At 39.0% G+C, this 22,168-nt stretch overlaps 1 protein-coding gene across 2 annotated transcripts in view; it reads left to right on the top strand.

Moving 5' to 3' along the window:
• The first annotated feature begins 306 nt into the window (after window positions 1-306).
• Window positions 307-22,168, top strand: part of LOC114648954 (alpha-N-acetylneuraminide alpha-2,8-sialyltransferase-like) — a 258,331-nt gene continuing 236,469 nt past the window's right edge. For both annotated transcript variants that reach the window (XM_051925313.1, XM_028798306.2), the window contains exon 1: window positions 307-447. In XM_051925313.1, the coding sequence (XP_051781273.1) occupies window positions 344-447 (104 nt within the window). In that variant the 5' untranslated portion in view covers window positions 307-343. The remainder of the gene's footprint in view (window positions 448-22,168) is intronic.

Genomic DNA, 22,168 nt, shown 5'->3' with positions numbered 1-22,168 from the left:
CAAAACATACACACACACACTATACCATCCCCAGACCCCCGAACTACACACACACAACAGGCTCACCAAATCCCATGCTCTATTCACCGCTGGACTGATTTAATGTTTAAAGGATGCTCAACTCCCTGTTGGGGAGTTGTATTCATTAAGTCGCACAGGGGCGGGTGGGGTCTTAATACAGCCCTCGTCCGAGATGTAAGCGGTGTCGCGCCTCGTGTGCCCGGCGCCTCTGCTCTCCTCTCTCACTATCAGTAAACCTCAGTGCGTTCCACCTTTCATTAAAGCGTGAGCGGGCGTGGCAGGTAAATCACAACATAATAAGCTGCCAGCCTCAAATGCCACTATGTTCTGTTTCACTATGACCAAGAAAAAACTCCTGTTACTCTTGTTTCTGACCTCTTTGGGCCTCCTGCTATGCATCTTTCATACTACTACGGAAATAAAACGGTAAGCATGCGGGTCATCGGCATATAGTGCAGGTCGCTATTTTAGATGGTTATCTGCCTTGTGTATGCTTCTCTGTCCATTTTCTGATAGTTTCAATTGTATTTCTCTATTAGTGTCTTAACAGCTGTCACGTGTACTTATTGTGGTTTTGATAACTAAAGCTTAAATGTGCGTTTTCAATCAGTATTAGAGTTTTTAGTCACGAACAGTCTAAGTCTCTAATAGGGGGCAAAACAGCAAACCTGTGTAACCTGAACGTCTTGTGTTGGAGAAAAATTCGAGTGACCATCATAATCGCCGGTAAACATGCAGACTGCAAACAACCAGTGACAGACCCAGGATTTAAACCCGTCACGGCTAATCGCCCTGTACTCATAATGATCAAACTAAATTCCTCCTTCATGACAGGAGTTGGCGTGAGTGTCCGAGCGTCCTGGGATTTACTTTGGTTCCCTTTAAATTTGTTTTCCTGTGTTGTACCAGTCGCTGTTGGAGTGTCCAGAAACTCAATATCAGTAAGCGTGTTTAGGAAATGGGTGAATTGGTTCAAGTGAGATTGAAGTAAGGGATTTTTAAGATGTGATAAAAGCGATTCGAATGTTGATTGAACATTCCGGGACATTTTATTTTATACCGCTGGCATTTCGTGTGTAGCTGGCTAGTCTGGTTCCCTTACACAGTTTAACGATTTTCTATGAAACTGGCATCTAAAATTAAACATTCATGTACCTCTAAAAAGATCCGTGTCCGGTCCAGAGTTAGTTTCTGTCTCTAGGCTCATGTTGTCAGAAAAGGCTCCGGACGTGTGCCATACACGATGAGAACAGCAAACATCAAATTGACAATGGGGACAGTGACCGGGCTGAGAGCTTCACTGGGGGCCAGCGAGAAGGGAAATGGGCTATATGACGATTAAAAAGAAACAGACGTTAAAAGTAATTTATCATAAAGACAGCATGATTCACCACTTCTTTGGCATGTGCACGGCCGGACTGCACGGGCTAACTTGTGCTGCAGCGAGCTATGGAGCCCGCAGATTAACCAAGAAGTGTGAAAAAAAAACGCTTTCACGCATTCTTTGCCGATCAAGATCACTAAACTAAACCTCCTTTACGTATGAGCTAAAACGTCCACGGCTATCTAAGTAGATTTGATTCGCACGCCCTGCGTCATCCCTAAATTTACTGGTCTCCAGTAAACTCTAGGTAGAGACGGCGTCCGCAGGCAGGCAGGCAGGCAGGCAGGAGCCCAAGTGCACCTCGCCGCTGCTTGAGGAAAGGGGTGTAACTAAACATGGATAGAGTTAAACGTCTAACTCAAACGGAAAGCACGCGAAGAAGGTCGGCTTGTCAGGTACAAAAAGTCCCTTTCAGATCTTCGTCTATTTCTAAGTGAGGCTTATTAGACGTACTTTTTACCGATTCAGGCGTAGAAACTCGTCCTGCACCGCACAATGAAATAAAATTATAGGATTGTTGACATGTAGACTAAATGTCCTTTTGATGGCAAAAAAATTATTAACAGCGTACGCTTGGGTAATATACAGACGTCCGAAGAATAACAACACTCTCTGAAGCTTCTTGACCAGGGTCAAAGTACACCGGTCACGCAGTCTCCTTTTATTACCAAAAAAAAAAATCTTTTACATGCACATGCGCATCACCGTGCACCATAATCACGCGTGCACTTAACAAGGGGAGCACCTCTTTCAATTGAGAGCATTTTACATTTATATGTCAACAAGGATTCTCATTTGATCTGATGTCCGCCGAGGCAAGGTGGTTTATTTCAATACTTACTGTATATAATAATTAAAAAGCCTGACGCTGAAATGTTCTGATCAACTAAACCTTTAATTAAAATGCGGCATAAACAACAGATCACGAGTGAAAAACGGTTCATCGTGCCTGTCAAGTTTCTGCATTTTGTTGACAACTTACCAGTCACTACACGCAGTTGTGAGAAATTCGTTTTGAAAATGAAATCCTTCTCTACACCTGAGCAGCACCTTTGTTGCTGTTGTCAAAGCACAAAGTGGACCTCATACTCTGATGGCCCTATCTCTGTACCACTGGTAAAGTTTATTGGTAGCTAATGGCAGTGCCCAAAGTGTGAAAACTGCTGAAACACTAAACCCAGTGTGTTTTTAATTTGATACATTTTTAAATGTATTTTAATCTAATTTTAGTGTTGTTTTCATATTTTCATAGTTTATAATCTTAACAGCCAAATTTAAATGATAGAGTGAAAATAACTAGGTGCCAGAATAATGTTTTTAAATATGTTTTCCTCCCCCGTCGTCAAGGTTCAAGGCTGAAGTTTTCTTTATTTAGTCGTGTTTACACAAAATAAGCATGAATTTTGCCTTCTCGGTTGCATCTAATAACAAGACAGAAAGAAATAAAACAAAACAAATAGAGATAAGACAGATTAAATAAGCAGTTGAAGAATCAAACTCTCTTTGTTTTGATATTTCACATGACTTACTGTGCTCTGATGACAAGCGTTTGTAATTCTAAGCTTTAGTACTGCAAATAACAGCCAGCATCGGTTTATGAAAGGAATATCCAGTCTTTTAGATTTCTTTTTTAATAGGCAACTGGAATAGCTGATAAAACAAAGCATACATAATTACTTACTTAGACTTTCAAAAAGCCTTTGACTTAGTCCCACACTAATGACTCATTCTGAAATTAGAAGCTGTAGGCATCGGCAGGTCTGTCGTAACAGCATCATAGGCCCCTGGGCACAGTAGTGTACTGGGGCCCTGTTTTGATAGCAAAACAGAAACATACATAAAAATCAGAAACATTGTAGGCCCCTATTCTCCTGGGGCTCCCGGCCAGTGCCCATACGTTAAGGCAGCCCTGGCATCAGACAACCCACAAAACTGGATCTTAAAGTTAATTGGCAGCAGACAAAGAGTACAGATAAGAGGACAATGCTCCATATGGAGAGAGGTCATTAGTGGAGTCCCTCAGGTGTCTGTCCTAGGACGGCTGCTTTTTCTGATTTATATTAATAATATTGATCCTGGTATAGTCAGTGAACTTATGAAATTCACAGATGACACCAAAACTGGCGAAATGGCAGACACTGAGGAGGCAGTAAAAAGGACAAGCTTCAGAAGTGGGTGAAAACTTGGAAAAATGTAGTTTAACACAGAAAAGTGCCATTTGCTACATGTGGGCAGCAGGAATATCAGTTATAAATACAAATTAGGAGATAATATCCTACAGGATGCAACCTCTGCAAATAATTCAGAGGTTTATGTTGGGATAGCCTTTTCATCACATAAGTATTTTAGAGAAACAATTATAAAAGCAACTAAAATGTAATATCTTAAAAGCAGATGAATTTAACTCAAAGGGACATTCTACTTAGACTACTTAATGTGCTAGTGAGACCACATCTGGAGTATTGTGTACAGTTCTGGTCACCACGGTACACGAAATACATAGCAGCACTTGAAGTTGTGCAGAGGAGAGCAACCAAGTGCATCCCAGGACTTAAGGAGAGACTTAAACCTGTTTAGTCTCGAGCAGAGGAGACTGTGTGGAGACCTAATGGAGGTCTTCAAAATCCTCGAAGGCACTGATACAGTAGATCCTGAAGAATTTCTTTAAGTTAACGGTGAATCACATACTCAGGGACACCGGTGGAAAATAAGGGGCTGCGCATTTAATAAAGAAGAAAGGAAACACTTTTTTAAGCAAACACTTGTGGAAATCTGGGACAAACTGCCAAGAAATATAATTTAGGCAGAAACCTTAATAGTCTTGAAGAAGTATCTGGATGAAATATTAGTACAGCATGGCGGTGGATCACTCATGCTTTGGGCTTGTGTTGCAGCCAGTGGCATTGGTATAGGGAAGAATGGACTCAAATAATGGACTCAAATAAATACCAGCAAATTCTGGAAGCAAACATCACAGCATCTGTGAAAAAGTTGAAGTTAAAAAGAGGATGGGTCCTACAAGAAGATAATGATCTGAAACACACCTCAAAATCTACAATGGAATAACCTTACCTTAAGAGGCAAAAGTTGACATTATTGCCATCGCTCTCATAGTTCGCTGCCTAAATATCAGTGAAAATCTGTGGATAGATCTCAAAAGAGCAGTGCATGCAGAAATAGAAGTCTTTTGCATAAACGAATAGGCTAAAATACCCCAAATAAGAATTGTAAGACTCTTAGTTGGCTACAAAAAGTATTTACAAGCTGTGATGTTAGAGGAGTTACTAAGTTACTGACCATGTCGAGTACCCAAACTTTTGGTTCAGGCCCTTTTAATTTTTTTTGGTATTTTGTACCTATGAATGATGGAAATAAATATGCGATCTTGCTTAAAATATTTAAGAAATGTGTCATCTTTAACTTTATGCCTTTTTGGTGATTAGTTCATCTTGTGCTCAGTAACAGACATTTTAAGCAAGGTTGCCCAAACTTTTGCATGCCACTGTATAGCATGTACTTAAATCAGACTAACGACAAGGCAATCGTAAAATTTTCCTGAAAATCAGTTCAGCTGTTCTTATGTGATTAGCAAACAAACAAACACTCAAACAGACATCCAAACGGCTTACCATTTAATTTACAATGATACAAAACAAATCCTCCAAACCACTCAATATGTCCTCACGGCTCCCTATCTGCAGAACTACGCCTTCATTCAGCGTATGAAATGAAAAAAATATTAAATGATAAAAAAATCAATAAAAAGGACAATGAATGAGGTAACAATTAATACAAGTCAATAGTAAATGTCATTTGAAAATGTTACAAAATAAAAACAATAAAAACACTCACATAAAAATAAATACATAAAAAAGCCAAAGGAGGACAAAATATTAAGAAGAAAGAATGTGATTAAAAATGTGTATGAAAATATTTATATATCATAGAACAGGATCACCAACTAATACATGACTTACAAATGATGACACTCCACAAGATACTGACTGCACCTCACTCAGTTTTAGTGAACTGTGAGACAGCCTTCCTATTTGTCAAATTCACTGAAATGCCATCCCCCTGCCAACTGCTGCACTAGCATCTAATCCTAAAAGGGAATCAAGTGAAATAAATGTATCAAGGGAATTCATTTATTTGGTAAAGTGAATTAAAATGCCCATCACCAAGCTGAAAGAATACCAGTTGCCAGTGTTGCACCTAGAGCTCATAATAAGTAATCAAAAAACATTAGGAGTCATCACAAAAGAGAATTAACAGAATGCCTAGAGATTAAAATGTTCATCGCGGTAATGGTGGAAAGAAGACAGAGAAACACTTACCATGATGTGCCAGTACAGACTGCAGAGCACAAGTAACTGAGAGCATTGTGGGGCAGACCCACACTTATCAGGTCCTAGTGATTTAATATATACTGAGAATAATTTTCAACTGGGTTAATAAGTAGTTGGGATTTCTACAGGACATTACTATAAATACCTTCTACATTAAGAATTTTACCTGACACAACAGTCTTTGTACCAGCTGGATCTGAAGCCTTCTTCTTTTACAATGTCTTCAAATGCTGGCTCAATTTTGAAATCCTACCAAGGTGTCCAGGACATCAGGTTTTTCGCTTCAAACCGGTTTACATGGATTGACCCTCTAAATATAAGTAAGTTATATAACAGATACCGTTTAGGAAGTTTTAATGCACTATGGACAAATAAATCTCCCAAAATGAAGAATAAAATACACTAAAGCATGAGGTGGGTCAAACTTGACCCAAAGTTGTTGTAAAGGTTAATAAGTCAGTGACATACAGTAAATGAAGGATTTGAAGAAAACAGAAATGAATAGAAATGCCAAGGGACTCAGAAATGGTCTGGAATGTGCATGTGCCTTTAAAGAAAATAAACAGCAGATAATAAGCATATGTGGTTAAGTGCCATCAGCAAATTCAGAGGTATTGTTACAGAGATAGGTCTTGAAATAAATTTCATGATGCAGTCCTTCTATGTATGAGGATCTTTGTGGCCTGTCACCAGACACTCAAATTGCGAAAAAAACACTGAAAGTCTTGCATGTATCATTTTTCCAATAGCATTTAAAAAGCATTGGAATTTGTGCTGTCGAGATCCAGATTGGTAGAAGAGAAGTACCACACTACATGTGGGTGACTGCCTCACTATCTCATAATGTGTATCTAGCAATATCAGCAGATGTTGTACTAGGAGAAGTAATATTGTAAAGAGTACAGTGAAATTATTAAGTACATGTTCAGCTGATATACGTGTCACCACTCTCCAGCACAATGATTAACAAGCCTACATTAAAATGCAGTACATCATTTTAATTAATAGACAACACAAATGCAGCTTACTTGCTGGACTTCTTATTCTTTCACTTATAAGCAGACTGCTTTTAAAAATCTTCATACCTTCTCAATTCAAAGTTTGGAAAGAATCTCAGTTTCTATCTCTGGAAGAATCTCTGATAACATTTATTCGTTAGTAATAATAATAAGATAATCCAACTGGAGTAGCTCAAAGTGCAGTACCCATAAAGAGTATTCACCTCCTTGGAAGTTGTCACATTTTATTGTTATATAACATTCCCATCAAGATGGGTAGTGGTGGTAACATCATGTTATGGAGATTGTGCTCCGCAGCACGCCCTGTAAGTCTTGTGAGGTCAAAGGGTAAAGTAAATACAGCACAATACAGAGAGAACCTAGAAGAAAACCTAATGAAGTTTGCCTTGGGATCTGTTTTCCAGAAAGCTATTGACCCCAAACATAAAGACAAAGCTACACGGAAATGATTTAACCGCAACAATGTTAATGTCCTGGAATGGCCCAGTTAGAGTGCTGATCTCAACCCGATTTATGGCAGGACTTGACAAAATAATAATAATAATACATTTTATTTATATAGTGCCTTTCCCATGCTCAAGGCACTTACAGAATATAATAAAGAACGGCAGAATATACAGTATATAGCATTGTACAAACCAGATAAATAAATAAAGAAGATTAAGACAGTAAATTCTGAAAAAACAAACCGACAACATAATTGATGGTCTCGCACACACACACACAGGTTACATGAGCATCTTGACAGAGAAGTAAACTGAGAGAAAGGTAATAAAGTCAAGTAGAGCTAAAAGCCTTCCTGAACAGATGAGTTTTGAGTTGTTTTTTAAAAGAATTCATGGAGTCAGCTGATCTTATTAATTTTGGTAGGTCATTCCAGAGTCTGGGCGCTATACAGCTGAAGGCCCTGTCACCCATGGAGTGTAGATTAGTGAGGGGCACAACAAGATTACCAGAATCCGAGGACCTTAGTGGGCGGGCAGGCAGGCACATAGTGATGGAGAAGGTCACTGATGTAGTTTGGTGCGAGGTTATTTAAAGCTTTGTAGGTTATTAGTAGGATTTTATATTCGATTCTGTAGGACACAGGGAGCCAGTGAAGACGGAGCAGGATGGGTGTGATGTGCTCGCTGCTGCTGGTTCGAGTAAGGACTCTTGCAGCTGAGTTTTGAATAAGCTGGAGCTGTGATATAAGATTAGAAGGGGCACCTGCCAGTAGGGAATTACAATAATCGATGCGGGATGTGATATAAGCATGGACAACTTTCTCAGCATTAGAGAAGGAGAGGAAGGAGCGAACACGTGATATGTTACGGAGGTGAAAGTAAGAAAGTTTCTTAATGTGATTTATGTGGGCGGAATAAGAGAGGGAGGAATCAAAAATGACACCAAGATTTTTTACAGTAGAGGCAGGTCTGATGAGATCACTGCCAAGATGGACTGGGAAGGAGCTCATTTTATTAAGTTGCATTTTATTCCCAATTTGCAGGAGTTCAGTTTTATTGCAATTTAATTTTAAAGAGTTCTGCTCCATCCAGGTTTTAATTTCACTAAGGCAGGTTGTGAGCTGAGAAAGCTCTGATGAAGTTCCACTTTTAACATTGAAGTAGAGCTGGGTATCATCTGCATAAAAATGATAACCCAATCCATAACTACGGATAATATGGCCAAGGGGAAGCATATAAATACAGAAAAGCAGAGGACCAAGGACAGAGCCCTGAGGGACTCCTTGTGTGACTGGCACGGAGTTGGATCTGCTGTTGCCAAGACTAACAAACTCTTGCCTATCAGTCAGATAGGACTTGAACCACTGGAGGGCAGTGCCAGAGATACCCAGCATGTTCTCCATTCTGGACAGTAGGATGTCATGTCTGACTGTGTCAAATGCTGCACTGAGGTCTAACAGAATTAATATGCTAGTTTGTCCAGAGTCTGCTGCCATAAGCAAATCATTGGTTACCCGTAGCAGAGCAGTTTCACAGCTGTGCCGCGCCCTGTAACCAGACTGAAAGGGTTCCATCAAATTATTAGAGGTTAGGTAATTGGTGAGTTGGGAAGCTACAACACGCTCAAGAACTTTTGACAGGAAAGGTAAGTGGGAAATAGGCTGGAAATTGTTAAGATTGTCAGCATCAAGGCCAGACTTTTTTAACATTGGGGTTACAGAAGCAATTTTAAAAGTGAGCGGCACGGAGCCAGTGTCAAGGGATGAGTTTATTATTGTTGTAACAGTCGGGATTATGGCATGAAGGCAGGATTTAAGTAGTGTGGTGGGGATGGGGTCCAGTACACAAGTAGTCGGCCTCATCTTACAAAGCAGGTCATTAACAAACGCAGAAGTGACTGGTGAGAACTTAGAGAAGGAGCTGGATGGAGTGGGAAAACAGGGAGAGATATAAACAGATGATATATTTATGTTAGTTGAATTATTTAGATCTTTAATTTTGTTATGGAAAAAGTGGAGGAATTCCTCACAGACTTCAGTAGAAGAGGTAGTTGGACCAGATGCGGGTTCGAGTAGTTTATTAACTACAGAGAACAAAACCCTTGGGTTATCATGGCCACTTTCTATTATTCTGCCATAATGGGTGTTCTTGGCAGAAGTTAGTGCTTCTCTGTAAGCTCTTTGGTGGTCAGAGAAAGCCTGGATGTGCACGGTGAGGCCAGTCTTACGTGACATTCTCTCAAGGCGTCGGCCAGCTGCTTTCATAGATCGCAATTCTGAGTTATACCAAGGAGCTGAGCGTTTAAAGGAAACCTCCTTATGTTTTAAAGGAGCTGTTTTATCTAATGCTGAGTGAAGGGCTGTGTTATAGTGGTCAACAAAACTATCTAGTGTTGGTGGAATAGGTGCAGACAGTAAAAGATCAGAAATGGATCCAGAAAGGATAGAGGGACAGATATTTTTAAGGTTTCTGTAAGAAATTTGTCGTTTACAGGTAAGAGGTGGGATAGATAATGAGACAGTGAAAAATACTGCTTTATGGTCAGAGAGTCCCAAATCAGTGCTGTAAATGTTGGCAACAGATAGTCCAGAAGTGCAGATCAGGTCCAATATATGACCACCAGAATGGGTTGGAAAATCAACATGTTGTGTCAAGTCAAAACAGTCCAGTAAGGACAGGAATTCATTTCTCAGTTTAGATGTGGGGGTGTCAATATGGATGTTGAAATCACCAAGAAACATAATTCTCTGAGAGTAAGAGCTTAGGTGGGTCAAAAGTTCAATCAGATCGGATAAGAAGGATGCATTGTATTTTGGGGGACGATAGAGAACAATGAGTGAGACAGGACCTGATTCCGTTATTAGTTTAAGAGCCAGGCACTCAAAAGACAATGGGCAGTCAATTGGAATTCTTTTAATGTTTAAGTCTTCTCTGATAATTACTGCCAGCCCGCCACCTTGTCTTGAGCTGCGAGGCTCTGAGTGGAAAGTGAAACCAATTGGAGTCGCCTCTGTGAGAGACGCTACTCTCCCACAATCAACATACAACCTGACAGAGCTAGAGCAGTTTTACAAAGAAGAATTGGGGAAAATGGCAGCATGCAGATGTGCAAAGCTGATAGAGATCGGTGTGCACAGACTCAAGGCTGTCATGGCTGACAAAGGTGCATCAACTAAATAGTGACTGGAAGGGGACCAATACTTAAGTGATCACTTATTTTCCTTTTTATACTTGTAATTAATTTGGACACTTTGCCTTGATCTTTTTTTTTTTTTTTAAATGGGAGAAATTCCAAGTGGGTGAATTGGTTTTATAGGCACTCTACTTGCACTAACCATTTCAGCTCCATGATACAGTAGTTTCCATCATATTTTCACTACCCTTAGCATTAAGAGTGTTTTAATTGATTTGTCTTGAATTTCCACTACTGTCCTCAAGTACAGTGGAACCTCGAGATACGAGTTTAATTCGTTCCAGCACTGAGCTTGTATAGCGAATTTCTTGTATCTAGAACAAACTTCCCCATTGAAAATAATGGAAATCCAGTTAATCCGTTCCGCACCCTAAAAATATTAACATAAAAATCAATTTTCCTAACAAATAACACTGATAAATAACATATACTGTAGTCTACCTTTAATAAATAACACTGGTAAATAATATAATTGATTATTAAAAGAATCGAAACAGGTGTCCAAAGTGCAGTAGAGCATTCAATAAATCTTTAAATAAATAATCCTTAAAACAGTTGTGAAGTGGAGGTTTAAAATACACAAGAATAACAATCCTTTAACACGAGGTTAAAACGTCAACAGGAAGCAGTCTTTAAAAAACAGATGACAATCCCCGGTGCTTCTTCTCTGTTAGCGTCAGCGTCTCACCTGCTTCTCCCATGCGGGCTCTGCAACAGGCGAGACACTCTTAATGCAGCTGACCTTCTCTACACCGTCCTGCTTCAGCAGTTTGGCTCGCCTGTTCAGCTCACTGTTCAGCTACACGCGAGCCTGCACTCGCTCGCTCTCCCGCACCGACTTTCTCCTACTGCTGCTGCCTGCCTCCTGCAACCTCCATTCTCTCTCCTCTCTTTTCTTTTACTTCTTCTCCCCCTTAACCGGCTCGCACTTCTCTATATATGCGGGGAGGACATGGCAGCTGCAGCCCATCAGCCACAGAAACAATCATGGATGTGGGCAGTTTCCCACCTGTGCACTTAGGTGAGAAACGCCCACACTGCAGATCGCCCTGTGGCTCGCTACAGCTACCCCTCGCTAAGCCGCGAGCTATACCCACAGCCTGGCTCGTGGCTCGTTACGTGAGCAAATGCTCATATTTAGATCTGAATTTTTCGCTCATAATTTCCTCGTATCCTGAATTTCTCATATACAGAGCTGTTCGTATCTCGAGGTTCCACTGTACTTGGTTTGCTATTTAAATGAAACAATGCAAGAGTGTTAGCGTCTTTGAGAATCTTCAAAGTGTGAATGAGGTTCCTATGCAAGTCTTTGCTGGTCAGAACTAAATAAGTTTATAAATTCCTTAGTCTGTGCATAGCTTCAGTACAGCTATGACTTTTTTGTAGCATTATGACCAGAGTTACACAAAGAACTTCAAATGAATGCCATATGATAAACACATGGTTGGTGCCTCAGGTGGGAAAAAATCATTTATGGCAGACAATTTATTTTCTGGAATAGAGAAAGTGCTTCCTGACACGTACTGCAACATACTCAATTTGGAATTAAAGAGTCCACATATGAGATAGCCATGCATGGTTACTGTGTGGGTTTTTAGGAAGTGGTAAAGATTAGAACTAGTCATCTTTATCAGGGTGAGGATTAGGGAAACACTTGACTTCCTGTACATCAATAAAAACTTTCACTGGGGTATTATGTACTTCAGCCCTCAAATGAATTGTAACATGGATGAAACCTTGACTGCGCTCAGTAATCCCTTACACAGTCAGAACATATTGTCCCTGGATATCTATTCACAATGTATGTTTATTTTCATTAGAAAAAAATGGTCCAGGGTTGGTTGCTCCTTTATACATAAAGAAGCTGGTAAATGATCTGGATCTCAGAAAATCCAAAAGGGCTCAGAAAACAGAGATATGCTTATATTTTATTTGTCTAATAATCTGAACAGCTTTCATCTTCAGTCACTCAGTATCCCTGCTGATCCAGGAGATCAGACTCTCCAGTCTGATAACCTTATAATGAAACCGGCCCTCAATAGTGCTGTGCCTTGGTCCATTGTAGGACAGCTAGCAGCTTTTTTTAAAGCCATTCACTCTGTAAACATTTCACATGGATACTGACAAAATTGGAAATATGCCTAAACACAAAAAATTCAGATGCACCAAACCGTGCGTAAGCCAACTTCAACGCACTTCCGCTCCATAAATCCCGGTAAGCGTGTAAAGTAACACACATGCACACACCTGCTGTCCCACCCTGACTCCTCCCATAATTTTGCTTATTTTAATATTCAAATTAATATAAATATCACCTTCCCCGTTCAGTGTTTGGTTAAAAGACAATGGCAAAACCATGTGAAAAAAAGAATTTCAGCGAATGTGAATTGGAGGCAAGGAAAGACCTACTATTTGTTGGCTTGAGCAGTGGTATAAACAACACAAGGAAGTTGATCAAGTGATACAGAGTGGCGGAGAAACTTGGAAGTTCAAGTTCAGAAAGTTGCACAGTGCCAAAAATAAAAAAGAAGTGGTCAGATTTCAAAGTCGCCGTGAAAATGTGAGTCATACTCCACCATCTGAGTGTCATACGGAAGCTTATTAGGGCACAGAGAAAAAAAATAGGGGTACAGTGAAAAAAAAGTTGAAATGTCCACTTTAATCTCGTAGTTTATTTTGTCATTAAAGTAGAACGTCGTAACTTAATCTTAAAATCAATGTCAAATTTACTAGAGTTTCTCCGATCCCATCGTAACTAAAGTAGCACGTTAAGTGCTCCGTATTGTATGTGTTCTTCTATGTGCTCTATGTGTATGAATCACTACATGCTTCGTAAAAGGGCTTTCTCTTACATCGACAGGACACATAATACATTACATTCATGATATTACAGCTCTCTGAACAATTTAAATACTAAGATGTATACTTGATTTCATTTTCATTAGAAATCAAAATCGACTTAGAAGCCGGTCATCATTATCTGTAAATACGCGCTCCCTTCTATTGAATTGCATTGAATTCCTTTATCTATCTATCTATCTATCTATCTATCTATCTATCTATCTATCTATCTATCTATCTATCTATCTATCTATCTATCTATCTATCTATCTATCTATCTATCTATCTATCTATCTATCTATCTATCTATCTATCTATCTATCTATCTATCTATATACATGTACATACAGTATAGTGCAAGGTTGTGCAATATTACAACTGTAGTGCAAGTTTACAGTGAGGTAATTGTAATTCTAAGTACAAAAAGTTCTACCAGGAGCACTTGATGGACTGATTGAGTGTGTTTATAGCTCTTGGGATGAAGCTGTTTCTGAACCTTGAGGTCCGTGCAGTAAAAGGCTCTGAAGCGTTTGCAGAATGGGAGAAGTTCAAATAGACTGTGCATGGCTGAGGTACTGTGTGCTATAAATGTTCTCTAGGGCAGATGCTGTACCCGATAATCCTCTGTGCTCACAACCCTCCGTGGAGCTTTCTGATCAGCTGCTGTAGAGCTGTGATTCCACACTCAGATACTGTGGGTTAAAATACTCTGAGTGGTGCATTGAGAGTAACAACGCTACAGCAGTTATGGTATTTGGAATAGTTTGGCAATTCTGTTGATCATTAAATTGTTACAGGTTGCTTACAATCAGATGTCTTTAATTTAAAAGGATATACAGTTAATTTCAGTGTATTTGATAAAGCTGTGTCAGGGATGTGAATCTAGAAAAGAAAGGGAAACCACACAGAAACTGTAGCACTGCTTTCACAGTGGTTGCCGCCAGTTTGCAAAACTGAGCAGAAAACATGCGTACACAAGGCAGGGAGCTGGTGTGACAATGTGCATGGCTTGACGGCAAGTTTAGTTTTTATACATCGCGATGTGAGCGTGGAAACGGGCGTATGCAACGTTTTTGTTTGTACGCACCATTTATACATGAGGCCCCTTGTCTTTATCTCCCTCTCTCATCATTTGGCAGGCATACTGAGACAGGAATGTGACATGTTTCAATACCTCATTCATAGGCCATGTGGTAGCAAAGCAAGCAAGGCCAAAGATAAGTCAAGAGCCGCCAATGGACATAAGATGCACTGCTACTTAGTCTGTGATAGCATGGTTTGCCAACGTTTGCATTGTATTCTGCTTCTTTATTATTTTTTGGCTATATTATGAATAATACTTAATTAAATGTGTAAGTTAACTCCTGCTGGTTCCTTTACTCTGTTTAATAGCCTGAGATTACAGATGTAGAAGGAAAAGAGGTAGGAAGTGCTAAAGAACCTGACCGCAGAATGTTAAGTGTGTGGGATTTAAGACATTTTATTAAGGTGTATGCAATAAAGAGTATAAAGGGGAAAATCAGGTCACTATACGGCCCCACAATACACCATCCACTTCTGCTGATAATATTGAACATGCCCACAACGTTGTTCTATCAAAAAGGTGTCCAACTGTAGTAGTGGTAGTAGGATTGACACATGTACTGAGTACAGTGAAATTTTGACTTGCATCCCTATCATGCAAGACATCGACTGTTGAACTGAAGAGTTGTCCATCAACTATTACACAAAATGGTGGTGCCCATAACAAAATCAACAGGGTGTTGCTGGAAAAATCATTTCACTTTTAAACTTGTCAATAAAGCAATTAAGAAAAAATAAAAACAGATGTGATTGATGAATTGCTTGACCTTTAAACTTGACAAAAGATATCTGGATAACTTTTGTCATACAAACGAGTCAAAAACATCAAAAAAAGTTAGAGCTGTTCACCAAACAGAGGCCAAAACAGAACTGACTTTAGGATGGTAAGATGGTGGCTTTAAAGGCCGAGACAGGAATCGATGTCATCAATGCCACCGGACCCGGAGGTGATGTCTTTGGGTCATCAGCTTCACAGGAACTGGAAGTGACGTCATCATAGGTGCTGGAACCGAACAGGATTTTCCGTGGATGGTCTGCAGAGGATTGAGAAATTAAGTCAGTGCAGCTCACCACCCCCTTGTCTGGCTTGGTACTACTATTATTCAGGCCCTTTAGCTGCCTCTCAATCGCACGTGTGTGATACTTTGTAAGAATCTGGGAATGTTATAAAAATAAGCCTTTCTGATCTTCCTATTTCCTCTTTCCAGAAGAGGCCACTGTCATTGCTGAAAAGTGTTAACAACCTAGGAGACCAAGTCCATAAATGAAGCTCAAGTAAACTCTGCAGTCTTTCTGTATTCATTTTTATTAAGTGAACTTTGGATACCATTTGAACACTTAGTCTCAATGTTCAATGATAAAATAGTAGGAAAACAAGCATATATTCAGCAGATGATTGTGAATGGGTCTGTGTGTGTGGAACGTCTATTTGTGTAATCTTTTTTTTTTCAATTCATGCAATTTTCCTTCCTTCTTTTGGGCAGTCTTTGTGCTACCTTCTCTCCCAAAGTTGTGTGGACAACATGATTTTATTGCTTCTTATTGTGATCTCCCCTCTCAGTGGATTATTTTGCCAGGGGCATTTTTTGACATACATGATTGTTAAAACATTTCCAGTACTGTTGTTTTGTTTTTGTTTGTTTCAGTTGTGGATCTTTAGTATTTGCTGTATGATCTCTATTGTGTTTAGACCCATCTTTGCCTTACGCTCTTTGTAAAAATCTCCTACTATTTAAGAAAAGTGCTAAGGCATCCTTAGAAGGTGCATTGTAATTGGCACTAAAAATATAAGTTCAAGGGGAGTACCTCAAGAAATAACCTGGCTGTTGTCTATCATCTCTGAAGATAAACTCAGAGGAATCAAATGTATTATCCTTTAATATATGTTTTTATATGCTGTTCTTGGGTTTTTCGGTTTTCATTTAATTTACAATATTGTACTATGCTTTGCTGGCTAGGAGGTCTTAACAAGCTTCTAATTTCATTTAATTAATGTATTAAAGTTATGGGAACACCAGAACCTGTCTAGTGCTCTTTAAATAGGAGTGAGGTCCATTGATAATCAAAACTGTGGATGCTTCACCCGAGAATTGTTTAGAAATTTTTCACTTTTTGGGAAGGTTTTATTGTGAATGGCCCTTTCAAACCATGTATTCATATGGATTATGTGATGTCTTAATGAAATTAAATTTCCAGTTTTTTTGGCCCTGATGAAGAGGTAGAGTCCTGAAATGCTTCTGCCTGATGAAAAACAGTGTGATTATTCTTTGACAGAAGTTTAAACCCTGGATACTATGGCTATATTGACTCAATGGACTTCGCTACTTACAACATGTAATTAAGGATTGAATGACTTGCCTATATTTTGAAAAATGTTTAACATGTCGGAAGCCTTTGTGCTCAAGTAAACACTTTTTAAAAGAGGACATTGTGTGTTTGTCAACTTGTAGTACCTGATGTGAACAAAAATTATTTGATAAATAACCAGACTGATCTTTAGCTTATCCTTACTAATGTTCTGGGCATAAAGTGTTTAAATTAAGATGGAACAGTTGTCCAAATCACTTAACAGACTTCTCTTAAATTCAATTAATGTGTGTGACCAGCAGAGGGTGTTGCAGCAACCCAAATCCTAGACATAACCTCAAAGACACAAGTCCTGGTTTTAAATTAAAGGTTTTATAACATATAATTACCTTTACAAAGGCTTCTTAACATGGTTTGCACAAAACGGCATACAAAAACCAGCTTCTCTCTTCTTTTCCTCCCAGGCAAGTTTTGTCCTCTTCCACCAAACTCCCATTTGGCTGAATGAGGCAGAGCGGCACCCTTTATCAGAGACCCCAGGACTACTTCTGGTGCCAGGTCATGGTCTATAGGAAACACTTCCAGGCCACATGAAAACTCCACAAAATAGGGATCAAAAATCCCTGCAGCACCCCCTGGAAGCACCCACGGAACCAAAAATTGCTGCCATATGGGACTGCAGTTCCTTGCACACCCTGTTGGGTGTCTGTGATGATATCGCCACCCAAGGATGCTGCCACCTAATGTGTTGGAGAAGTGTGTAGCCCTGATAGTTTGTCTCTTCTGTCCTTCATTCACACTAGCTTTTTGGTTAGGTTTTGTTCTTCATGCCAAACCTGCCAGGACACCATCTTACCCACTTCTGCGCTTCTTGTCTCCTGGCTGAGGCAGGACAATCCTTACCTTTCACCTTGTTCTTTGAAGGTCTGGCATCCTATGCAAGCAAGGATCCTTGCCCCATCCTGGTTGGGATGCCTGCCCTTGAATCGTCTATCACACATGCAACAAAAGCAGCAGAGATCATATTTTATAAATGTAGAGAGTAAAATATAATTGATGAAGAAACAAAAAGTTTCTGTCAACATACTATCAAAGCTTCATTAAATAATACATCATCATAAGAATTATAATACAATATTTACACATAAATTTACAAAATGGAATAGCAATGAATACGTAAAGCCACTGTTATACCATGATAAATTAAACAAATATTTTATAGCAGGACAATCACAAGAAAGCATGCTAAACAGTTATAACATAAATTATGAATAATTGCACAATTATAGTATAACTTACTTTATAAGTGTTTGCGCAAATAATAATTAATTATGAAATAATTTATGAAAAAGTTGGAAAGAGCAATCTTTCCCTATTGAGATCCATGTGTCTGAAACTTTAACAAATAAGAGCAAGTTAGATTAGATAAGATTAGTTTAGATTAAATAAGATTAGACAAGATTAGATTTTATTAGATTAGATTACATTAGATTAGATAAACTTTATTAATTCCATGGGGAAATTCAAATGCATACAGCAGCAGAAATATAAAAACAAGGATACAGACTCACTGGACAGATAATACAGCCAATCAATCAATTGATCAATTATTAAATAAATAAATAAAAATACACTCAATGAGTACATTGGGTAGAAGATTAAATAGCAATTGGCAGAAAAGACCCCCAGAGGTGGTGCTTCTTAGCACACCATGGAAATGAGCCTGTGGCTAGATATGCTTCATGAGAGCACCTCCTGGAGGGGATGGGTGGGGTTTTCATGAAGGCATCCACAATTTTGTCATAATCATCTTTTCCACAGCATCTTCCAGTGTGTCCAGTGTAAACCCAGTGACTGAGCGGGCTTTCCTGATACAGTCAGGTCCGTGCATATTTGGATAGTGACACAATTTTCATAATTTTGACGAAGCAATAAATTTGAAATGAAGCAATCAGAATGTGATTGAAGTATAGAGTTTCAGCTTTAATTCAAGGGGTTTAAGAAAAATATTGTATGAGCTGTTTAGCAAAGACAGACATTTTTACTCATGGTCCCCTTGTTTTCAGGGACTAAAAAGAATTTGGATAAACTAACATGATCATAAATATAATGACGATTTTAATTTTTTGGTTGAAAATATTTTGCAGTCAATGACTGCCTGAAGTCTGAATCCATGGCCGTCTCCAATTGTTGGGTTTCCACTCTAGTGATGCTTTGCCAGGCCTTTACTGTAGCTGTCTTCAGATTCTGCTTGTTCATTGGACTTTCTGCCATCAGTTTTGTCTTCAGGAAGTGAAATTCATGTCCAGTTAGGTTGAGGTCAGTTGATTGACTTGGCCATCGAAGAATATTCCACTACTTTGTATTGAAAAGCAGTTGGTTTTCTGTCACAGTATGTTTTTGCTCATTGTCCATCTGTACAGTGAAGTGTAGCCTTCTTACTTTAGCAGCATTTGGCTGAATCTGAGCAGATAGTATAGCCCTGTACACTTCAGAATTCATCCTGCTACTTCTGCTATCAGTAATATCATCCTTTTTTAAATTTTATTGATTTTATTGAAATCACACAACATTCCATACAAATAGATCAATTTTACAAGAATAGGAGTGAAAACAAATCAACCCCCACCCCTGAGAAAGAGATCAGTAATATCATCCTTAAGCACCAGTGAAGACTTCCATTTGCAGCCATGCATGATCAGGCCATAAAACTGCCTCCACCATGTTTCACAGATAAAAACAATAACATTTATTTATATAGCACATTTTCATGCAAAAGATGTAGCTCAAAGTGCTTTACAGGATGAAGAAAGAGAAAAAAGACAAAATATAAAAATAAAATTAGGCAATACTAATCAACATATAATAAAAGTAAGGTCCGATGGCCAGTGAGGACAGAAAAAAACAAAAACAAAAAACAAACTCCAGACGCCTGGAGAAAAAAAAAAAATCTACAGGGGCTCCGAGACCACGAGACCACCCAGCCCCATCTAGGCATTCTACGTAACATCACGGTGCTTTGATCAAGTGGTGGTGGCGTAGATTGCTACCACAGAAAACCAGAAAAAGAATAGCAGAGAAAGTAGGTGTTAGTACGGATTTCAGAGCCACCAAGAATGATAATGATAGTTAAATGCATATACAGAATATCAGGGTTACACTAAAATGGAGCTATGAGAAAGCCATGTTAAAAAAATAGTTTTTAGTAGCTTTTTTAAAGTGTTTCACTGTATTAGCCTGGCAAATTTCTACTGGTAAGCTATTCCAGATTTTAGGTGCATAACAGCAGAAGACCGCCTCACCACGTCTTTTAAGTTTAGCTCTTGATGATACGGTATTCATCAGATCATAAGCTATTTCTTCTCTTTCTCATACTCTTCTCTTTCTAGCATTCTGGTATGTATTGATCTTAGTTTTCTTTGTCCACAGAAATTGTTTCAGAACTGGACAGGCTTTAAGAAAATGTTTTCTGGCAAAGTCTAATCTGCCCTTCCTAAGTGTGAGGTTTACCAGTGGATAGTACCTTGTGGTAAATCCTATCTTTACTTTCATGAAATCTTCTCTTGATTGTAGACTTTGGCAATGATAGGTCTCCTTCCCAGTTAGTGTTCTTGGTTTGGCTAAATGTTGTGAAGTGGTTCTTCTTCACCAAGGTCAGAATTCTGCAAAATCCCATAACAGTTGTCTTCTGTGGAAGTGCATTCCTTCTTTTTAAGTGTACCAAATGGATGGTTTGACCACTCCTCGTGTTTCTGCTATCTCTCTAACCTTTGTTTTGTTTCATAAGCCTAATGATTGACTGTTTTTTTTTACTTGCATGGATGATTCTTTGGACCCCATATTGTGAGTTCCTGGAATCACTTGGAATCAATTCCACACCTTTTATCGGCTTAATAGTTAATGAAATAATGAGGGAACTGCTCTTACCTGGCTGTGGAACAGCTTGTCAGTCAAATGTCCATATACTTTTGAGCTCCTGGAAATGGGGAGGGCTGTCCAGAAAAATGGCTGTCATTCCTAAATGGTTTATACAATATTTTTGGTAAACCACTTAAATTAAAGCTGAAAGTCTAAACCTGAACCACATAAAAATTGTTTTATTTCATATCCATTATGGTGGCGTACAGAGCCACAATTATGAAAATTGTGTCACTGTCCAAATACTTATGGACCTGCTTGTACGTTTGTTTGGGCATTGTGCTTCTTTTGAGCTCATGTTGCTTCCCAGGAAACTGCAGCATAGAAGAACACATTGTCTACTGTGGACTGGTAGACCATTTCCAGCAATTTGCTACAAACTTCAAAAGACCTGAGCAAGAACAGTCGGCTCTGGCCCTTCTTCTGTTGATCCACTATGTTGTCAGACAAGTCCAGTGTGTTGTTTATGTCATCCCCCAGGTACTTGTAGCTCTGCACCACTTCTACTTCTACCACTTCTGCCTGAATGTTGACTGGTCTCAGAGGCTTCTTGGCATGCTGGAAATCCACCACCAGTTCTTTTGTCCTGCTGATGTTGTGTTGCAAGTTGTTGTACCTGCACCGGAAGACAGAGTCCTCCACAACCTTCATGTACTCTGACTCATCTCCATTATTGATACAACTTATGATGAATGAGTCATCTGAAAGTTCTGTAGATGGTAGTGCTGGTATTGTGCTGGAAGTCACTTGTGTAGAGAATGAACAGGAAGAGAGACAGAACAGTGTGCTCCAATGTTACACACAACCATTTCTGACACACACTCGCTCAGCCTCACAAACTGCTGTCTATTGATCATTTGACGTGCCTACTATAAAAACAAAAAAACAAAAGTATAACACCAACCATATACTTGTATAAAGCAGCAAAGAATTAGAAGTACACAAAAACACTAAACAAACACTTCAAATACTTTCAGCCATAGGTGTATGAGTGTGCCCAGCTGATTCTCATCTTTCACTCATTGGCTATAAAATAATTTCTCAAGTGATGAATTAAATGGAAACGTTCAATTCACATACAGCTTTGCAAATATAACACTAAAATTAATTTCATTGGCAATTCTCAGTTACAAAAAACAAAACTCATTACGAAAGGTTTTTGGTGGGGTTTAAAAGTTTGAAATCATCGAATATTGCCCCCTAAAGACTTGCTTGCATGTGTGTGTTACCTATATTGGTTTGTAGGAGTTGTGTATTACAGGGTATTGCCTTCACATGAAGTCAAGTCAGTTCTTGTTGTGCCTCTTATTTAAATCACAGCAGAGGTCCAGTACATTTGTTCCACCCAAAGACATACTGCTCTGCAGATTACTGTGTTTTCTCCTTATAAAAATGAACCATTGGGAACGTTGCTTGCCATCCCCACTGTTACCTACCCTTTCTTGTTTCTTGATTCCTACAGAAGATGGTTTGCACACTCCATGAGCCAGGCAGCATTATGTTTAAATTCTGTCAATGATGCATATTTAAGACTGCAATTGCCAGGACATTATAATTGGCAAAGTTGGCATCCTCTTACAATAAAAAACACAACACATCTGATGGCT

This window comes from Erpetoichthys calabaricus, chromosome 3 (genome assembly GCF_900747795.2).
Source record: "Erpetoichthys calabaricus chromosome 3, fErpCal1.3, whole genome shotgun sequence".
Taxonomy (NCBI): Eukaryota; Metazoa; Chordata; class Cladistia; order Polypteriformes; family Polypteridae; genus Erpetoichthys; species Erpetoichthys calabaricus.
Note: the sequence above shows the minus strand (reverse complement) of the source record. Positions and strands in the feature narration are given on the sequence as shown.